This window comes from Aspergillus caelatus, assembly GCF_009193585.1.
Source record: "Aspergillus caelatus strain CBS 763.97 unplaced genomic scaffold BDV27scaffold_533, whole genome shotgun sequence".
Lineage (NCBI taxonomy): Eukaryota > Fungi > Ascomycota > Eurotiomycetes > Eurotiales > Aspergillaceae > Aspergillus > Aspergillus caelatus.
The window spans coordinates 1-7,904 of record NW_022475796.1 but is presented as its reverse complement, the minus strand read 5'-3'; the positions used below and the strand labels follow the sequence as shown (position 1 = coordinate 7,904).

The following is a 7,904-nucleotide window of genomic DNA, read 5'->3' as shown; positions in this document are numbered from 1 at the left end:
AAAAAAAAAAAAGAACAAGAAGAAAAAACATAAAATAAAAATAAAATAAATAAAAATAAAGGCAAAAATTCCTAGACACTCCCGGCGTGGGCGATCATGGCAGTCTCAGGCGGCGGTGGAGGAAAAAGAATGATTGCAATGCAGCAGCAGATCATACACGAAAGGTGGAGGAGGCTGGGGGCGCACAGCAAACGCAGGACCCAACTAAGCCTAATCCTTCTAAGTCTCTCTGCAGCCGCCGAGTGGATTGACTGAATCTCGACCACGACCCGGAACGGAGCCTTTTTGAGACACACACTCACAATTCTATTGAGAGAGAGGCGAAGAGGAACTGTAGGAAGGGGGGTAAAGTGGGAGAGAAAAAGTATGGCAGGAAAGCATAAGAAAAAGAAAAGAAAAAAAGGAATGAGATGGTTACCAACTTTTTTATTTCTTTTTTTTTTTTTTAATTGATCCTTGTGTTGTAAGATCGGGGAGGATAGAGCTGAACTGAGAGAGTGGAATCAGAGGGAGCTCTCACCCATGGACAGCGAATGAACGGATGTCGGATGGGGTCGAAGAGGGGAAAAGGTTGGGACGTGACGGGGCGAGGAATTTTGGGTCGGGAGGGGGAAGAAGTGGGAAGAAGTGGGAAAAAGAAGATAAGTGTGAAAGAAATAATAGAAATTAGGCAAAGGAAAAAAAATATGAAAAACAAAAAAAATAATTAAAAGGGCGAAAAGGGAACGAGCAGAGTAAACTCAGTGGGCGGCGGCGCCGTTCAACTTCCGCGGTTTAGCGGGAGGCTGGTGTGGGCTTAGGTGCTGGCGGTCCAAACAGCAACAACATCGCCAACCACGACAGCAGATCCGGGCGACGGGTGCAACAGAACTCCCGAAGAAGGGTGATCGAAGACGCGTTCCAGAAAAACAGAAGGGGACTCTCTCTCAGATACTAGACTGACAGTAAAACAAGCAGGAATAGTATCCTCATTGAAAGCCGTCATTGGAGGTTGGGGTTGAGGCGGCTGGTATACCGCAGCAAGGAAGCATAGGCGTTTGAACACCCGCGAAAAACACGAATAACCAACCCAGAAAACAAAATTTGCAGTAAGAATCAAAAGTCAGAACCAAGCATTCTCACTTACCAGCACGTGTCCTTGGGCTTTCTCGACCACCAGTTTCTCTCTGAGACCTCCTGCGCGGGAATGTAAGAGGAGCTGCAAGGCAATTGTGGTCGGATGCCAAACTGTCTCTCTTTGAGGCCGGTAGCTTGTCCTTCTTTATTGCCAGCCTTTCAATCAGTTCACTGAGTCCTTTTTAACTATGAGAGCGCGGTCCGTTTCTTGGGTCCCCGATGGATTCGGTGCTGAAGAAAGGGAGGTTTGAAGAAGAGAGAAAGGAATAAAGCAGTGGATCACTGGACGTCCGTCACTATAACTAAGTACCAAGCAGCTGCTCTGGGTCTTTAGTGAGAAAAATAAAAATAAAATGAATAACTTTTTTTGAAAAAAAAAAAAAAAAGAGGTACAATAAAATAAAAACAGGGTGTCAGCAACCCAAGAGCTAAGGTAGAAGGACGTAAAATAAAACAAAATAAAACAAATAGAAATAAAGCTGATAATATTTTTTTTTCTATTGTTTTCAATAGAAAATAAAAATAAAATAACAGAGTCGTGATAATAATTATAATTATAATTATAATAATAATACTACTAAATCTAATAAAAAGGAAATAGTTTAGGTGTGGATCCCGCAACTAAAGAGAGAAGGGGGATTGCCTAAGTGAGTGGGATTGATCTTCTGGGAAAGACAACCGTGCGTCTTGCGCCTGTAGAAGAGCGGAGAGATACCGCCGTGGGATCTGCTGCGTTGCTTCTGTTTCCTGCGCCTGCCGATGATGTCGCTTCTCAACTGTGTTAATTTCTTTCTGGTAGGGTCCAGAAGCCCAGTGTCAAGCTCAGACAGCGAGATTCTCGCAGAACCGCCACGAAGCAAGGACCACCGACCGGATAAGCTAAACAAGACGCCGGACAGGAACCACCGTTTGGGCTAAGACGACGCTGATCCAGCCGAACCACCCTTGACGGGGATTGGTTGATGGTGAAGGGGTTTGTACTGGTAATGAAGGAAGAGGGGAAGCGGAGGTGGAAATACCCATATGACACTGGTATAGATCTGGATCGATGAGGACTCCCCATTGATTGATTAGAAGAATATCGTCGAGTTTTTTACTGTCCCGAGCCCCATTTAGAATGATTAATGGAACCAGAAATTTAATCATAAACATGACCAGTTTGGAAACTCGATCTGACAAGGCAAAAGTAATCCGAGATAAATAGAATAAATAATGGAAATCTTCAAACTCTATCGCCATAATACAATTCTTATTCTTTCTTTAATGATCCAATTCGGTCATGCTATATAGAGTGTCCCATGTAAATATTACTAGACAGAAAAGGGCCTCGATATACTCCGTAGGCAAAGGGGGAAGGAAGCCGAAAGGAAGAAGGGGAGGGAAGACTAAAAAAAAATTAGAATAAAAAGAAAAAGAACCAAATTGACCTCGATAGTTGGGGGCCACAGTGTGAACTGTTGGGACCGATCGCACAGCTGTAAGTCATTCGATCATCCTGCACTCCCAGGGTGATGCTGGATCGCCCTAAAGCAATCAATAGTACTAAGAAAAAAAAACGAATTCATCTTTTCATTAATTCTGATCGACTCATGTCTGCGACTAAATTTTTGCCCCGTCCACCTGGCAAAGCTAAAAACATACTACCGAAGCCCCTGCCAGGCTATTTTACTCGATGTCGGGGTTTCTATGAAACATACCTGATTTTGTAATTTTTTTTTTACTTATTTCTTAATTCTTTTTGTATTAAAGAACCAAAAAGAGATGGGCAGAAAAGATCTAATGAAAGCAAAAGAGAAGCGAACATCTAGCCGGATCGTATAATGGTAAATCTAAGCAATGGCGGCCGCAACTGGAAGCAGTACTACTAGTCCATACATCGATCGGTGGACAAGCCGGGTACGTAGCCAGAACAAAACGAAAATGACGGATGACAGGCGTGTTCCAGGTTCGAACAACTGGGTTGTCTCCACGCTGGGCACGGGTCCCACAACATGAACCAAAGGACCACCACACCGCAAGCTTTGCTTTTCCACGGAGCATTTAGTTGAAATGATCCCACAGTAAAAGAATTAATTATCCTTGAGCCGGGCAAAAATAATAAAAGAAAAATGATATTAATCTCCTTTTGGGGTTCCAACCTTTCAAATACTACGAACCAAAGGTAAATTCAGAGTGCTGACTGTTTCCTGGAAGCGATCAGGTAACGCGTGAAACTACCGATTGCTGTAATGTGCCACTACGCACTATTATGCAGGGTGGATGCAGAGGTTGGCTCATCCGGCGGGGAGGAAAGCTGCCGGACCGAGAAGCTCACCAAGCAAATTAGAGGGACGATAATAAAAATCCCATCGAGACAATAGAGCTAGTTAGTTAATAATGACGCTGACTATAACACACTAGTAGTCAGAAGAATAAGTTACATCGTATCATCCAGCGGATGCAAGATTTGCGCAGTCTAAACGGTGTGGATCATGGGATATGTACAACAGCGGGAAACGTTCCACACAGACCAACGAACTATTTGAATCAACCTAGAGGATCATATCATCCGGGTGACGGTATACAACCTACAATGTGAAAGAGGCAAAAGGCGAGAGCCGACCGGCGCAGGGTAAATGGCGGTGACTTGGCCAGGGATGGAAAGGGAGGGAAGAGTCAGAGATTGAGAGAGATTACAGAGGAGTGGATGGCAAACCCTACAAGGGATAGATAGCGAAAAGAGGGCAAAAACGGAAAAGAAAAAAAGTACGACTTCGATACCTATAGAGCAATTTCATGAGACTCCCATCCATATAACTCCCTATCAACATTCATACTGTCTTCTCTTTTCTTTTGTTTCTTCTTGTTTTAATTTAGTTATTTTCTTCGTTCCCCTTCTCGGCTCCTCCGTAGTCCTCCGGGGTATGCCGGAACAAAAGAAGGAATCGTTGAGGTTATTGTGATATTCATCAACGATCCACTGACTACTCCGTATCCTCTTTCACCTGAGTCTCTAATCTTACACATTATAATTGATACACAATACCAATACGAGAGATCTCTGCTAGGCAGAATCCGTAAGGACGCTAAAGGGCGCCAGCAATAATAGCCTCCCGTCCAAGTGGGACCCTATCCGATAGTAAAAGAGCCATTGGCCACCGCCTTGGCTCTGGAGCTGGTGGTGTGTGCGATAAATGATTTAAAGCTTTCGGGACGATCTGGAGGGCGTTAGGGTGCGGGCCCCGCCACATACCACCAACCTAGAGGCTGACAAGTCACCACGATCAATGACGGCCGTATGTAAGATGACTAGTCATTTGTTGTATCGAAAAGATGGCAATATCGAAGTTGATAATTGAAATGGATAGATACATTGGCAATGAACCCCTTGTTTAAGAATCAATAAAGAGTAATAGGAATAGCCCTATCGTTATCTCGGAATGTATACTCCGCATGGTGTTAATTAAATGGAAGATACAAACCTCTTAAGAAAAAGTGAACATGATTCACACAAGCAATGCTGAAAAGAAAATAAAGGAATGAGAAATTTTAATTTTATTTATTTTTATTTTTATTTTTATTTTTATTTTATTTTATTGAAATGAAAGAGAAGAAGAAGAAGAAGAAGAAGAAGAAGAAGAAGAAGAAGAAGAAGAAGAAAAATGCAAAGGATGAAATTAGAACGATGCAAGCAAGCGAGGTCAACTCATGTCACACAACAACAGAAGAAAACCAGAAGAAACAAACCAGAATAGGAATGGCGGTAGGGATTCGTGCAGACTGCAGGGATAGATCACTGGTCGAGAAAGAACCACGAAAGCAAAGGTGGCGTGCGAGCAACAGTCGATCAAGGGCTGCTCTCTATCAAATTTTTCTTCTTTGATTTAATTAATTAATCTTTTTTCTTATTTTCAATTTTAATTCTATTTTTTTTTTTCCCTTTCCTTTCATTCTGTTGCTGGTTGGCCTCAGGAGTCTCGATCGGCTGTATTATATCAGTGTATTGTTAGTTCACCACTTTCCATTGCTGTCAAGCCTTGGAATTCCTATACAACATTGTATACAAGGATATATATTTTAGAACTCCGCGGCTAGGTACAACTCACCAAGCAATTTCTTCTTCGGTGGATTGTAATGGTTATTCGGTATCATCATAACATAGAAAATATACGCATAAGAAAAAATAACTCACTGTAGCTGTCAAATGATGATCCGTTCAAGAACACTATACTCTCTTCCCTGATCAATCCCTTGATTGATACCTAAAAACTTTTTTTTTATTCCCTTTTCCCTCACATTTACCCGAATCCTACGAGATCCGTGTCTAGCGCCGGTCAAGATTCCGATCCTTCCACCATCCTCCACGTATACATCGGTTTAACTAGTCGAGAGTATGCCGTTGGATAGATCAGAGGGGGGATGTTGAAGGGAGGAGAAGTCGGTCAAGGGAGCCCAACCCCATGTCATCCATAACCCTGGCCAGGTCCTGGATTCTCCGCCGAGGCACCCCACCAATCGAGAGGGTGACCGTGGTTGGCGTTTCACGAGAGCTCGCACCAACTTTTGCCAAGTCTGTCGAATGTGATGGATATGGAGCAAATTACTGATTTTGTCATCTATACGGATACCTGAATCAGGCTTCTTCATTTTTCTCCTTATATGTTAAACTTTTATTAATACATCTCACTGACGCTAGTCGAATGAAATTATTTTGTGCGGCATCGACTGATGCGACGTCAATCAATCTTAGTGCTGCCCCCCTCAGTCATTCAATGACGATAAATTAGCCCTACACCGGAGTAGTATCATTCGAAGGTGGCAGCGCTACCGGCACTAGGGACGCTTTGGGAAATCCCTCACTCTGAATTCGTAGAGATCGCTAGAGAGCCTCGAACTTCACACCACGTCCCCACCGGATAGACATGAAGAAGTAAGAGAGGTCATGACAAACCAAGCATAGCAATTATCCGACTGAGACGACACCGCACGGTAGACGGGAACTCGTGATGACCTTCGAGAGTGATGTGCACATCATCGAATGCGGATTCGGTGAGACTCTTCGTCCAAGAATTTCCAGGATAACCAATTCCCTGTCTCAATTTGAGTGGGCTCTCTTGATCTCAGATGATTCAATGTACTTTGTCTCAGGCGCAAGGGCAAGAACTCTCTGTACATGTCCCAACCGAAAACGAGATCGATCAGGGTCTCACCGCTTGTTCTTTTTCTTTCCGATATTCTAGACAATTGCAAGCAAGATGAACACAATCCAACCCCAGTGTCATTTGACTGACAAGCCCTATCATCTCAGCGATTGCAAGTTCGGCTGGCGGAAGGATCGGACGAAACGATAGGCCCAGAAACCTTCTTCCTGCGGGAGGACAGCACCTCCTCGCGACCCCTTGCGTGAAGTGGAACCAACTAGCGATCTAGTCCACGACACAATGCCCCACTCCGATGGCCTAACCCCACTGTCTTTTGAACGGACCTTGGTGTACTCAACAGTATCAGAGATACGGGGGGTGGGAGGGAGAAGAATTGTACGATCTCTCTCTCTCTCCCTCTCTCTCTCTCCTTCTCCCCACCCCCAATCGTTACTCGTTCTCTTTTCCTTTTTTTTTTTTTTTTTTTTCCCCTTCGACCACCACCCCTTCTTCTCTTGAACAACCAACTTCCCCAAAAGACAGATTTCGATAATCCAGTGGGCTTGAACTCTGACCGATTGGTCGTAGCACTCTTATCCCTACTCCGTACTCCGTAGAGCAAATCCAATATATGAAGTGTGATGTTTACATACTAAGTTAATTATGAACTGTTTGTATTGGATATCAAGACCGTATTATTATATTATCTTATATTAATTCGGTTCCATCAGTCGGTCCTTACCAAGGAACCCGACTCCAGTAGCAGATCACATGTATCCTCATCTCCTTTTCACTGCTGAGATTATGCGACAGGCAAAAATGTGGTACTCCGTAAAGTACGGAGCAACCGGCTGAAGTAGTATCCCAGCACAGTAGACTAACCATGAAGCTACGGTGATGAACCTCCTCCCCATCCAATCTACCACATCTCTAAGACATATCACCAGGATGCCAATCCTGATACATGCTTGTGCTTAATACGTCCGCTCTCACATGGTTTCAAGTTCATGTATAGACTAAACTATGTACGTAAAATCGTTCAAGTATGCATGTGTATCTTCAATTAGCCGAGAAAAAACTGTCTGGATGCATATTTCCCCCCACCCCCAAAAGCACAATGCACAGAGAGGTCTGTGTTTGACAAAAGCAACTGTGCTCTGAAGTCTGGACGAAACGCAGCTGCATGGTTAATCATCATCATCATCATCATTATTATTATTATTCACTCTGGAATGATCGACCTGCTCTCTTGGCTAGTGAGGGCTCTTCCTTCCACACGCTAAGAGTTACACTACGTCCACTTTTCAAACTGCCGCGGCGCAGGTCGGTCATATTAAGATCTACGGGGATGAGGGTTTACCCTTTTTTTTTTTTTTTTTGGTTTTTTCCTTTCGTTTTCCTTCTAAGATTATTACTATTTTTGCCGTCTTTTTGTCCGCAGGTAGAACATAATCCCTGGCGAGGTCTGGAGGACAAAGAAAAACCACCCCATGTCGACTGAAGAGATCTAGCCACGCAGGATGGCAATTCCGCTACCGACGGCCCGACACCCGCAGCCGTCGTACATACAGTAGATCTTGCGGGGCTGTTCGACAGAGGATTACCTAGTTATTTCCTCAGCATGCCAGTTATTAATATGGACAATTAAGATAACTAGCCAAGGGGAAA

The 7,904-nt window shown here is 43.8% G+C and overlaps 2 protein-coding genes across 2 annotated transcripts; one reads left to right on the top strand and one right to left on the bottom strand.

The window, feature by feature from the left end:
• Positions 1 to 71: 71 nt before the first annotated feature.
• Positions 72 to 351, top strand: BDV27DRAFT_139785 (uncharacterized protein; the record flags this gene model as incomplete). The annotated part of the gene is made up of 1 exon (XM_032069522.1): positions 72 to 351. A coding segment is annotated over exon 1 (155 nt), but the record flags the coding sequence as incomplete, so codon positions are not given.
• A 3,554-nt stretch (positions 352 to 3,905) lies between these two features.
• On the bottom strand, positions 3,906 to 4,679 carry BDV27DRAFT_139783 (uncharacterized protein). The gene is made up of 2 exons (XM_032069521.1): positions 4,578 to 4,679; positions 3,906 to 4,482 (listed from the first exon to the last, which is right to left on the bottom strand). The coding sequence occupies exon 2, from the start codon at positions 4,344 to 4,346 to the stop codon at positions 4,182 to 4,184; it is 165 nt and encodes a 54-aa protein (XP_031920282.1). The 5' UTR covers positions 4,347 to 4,482; positions 4,578 to 4,679; the 3' UTR covers positions 3,906 to 4,181.
• Between the last annotated feature and the right edge of the window lie 3,225 nt (positions 4,680 to 7,904).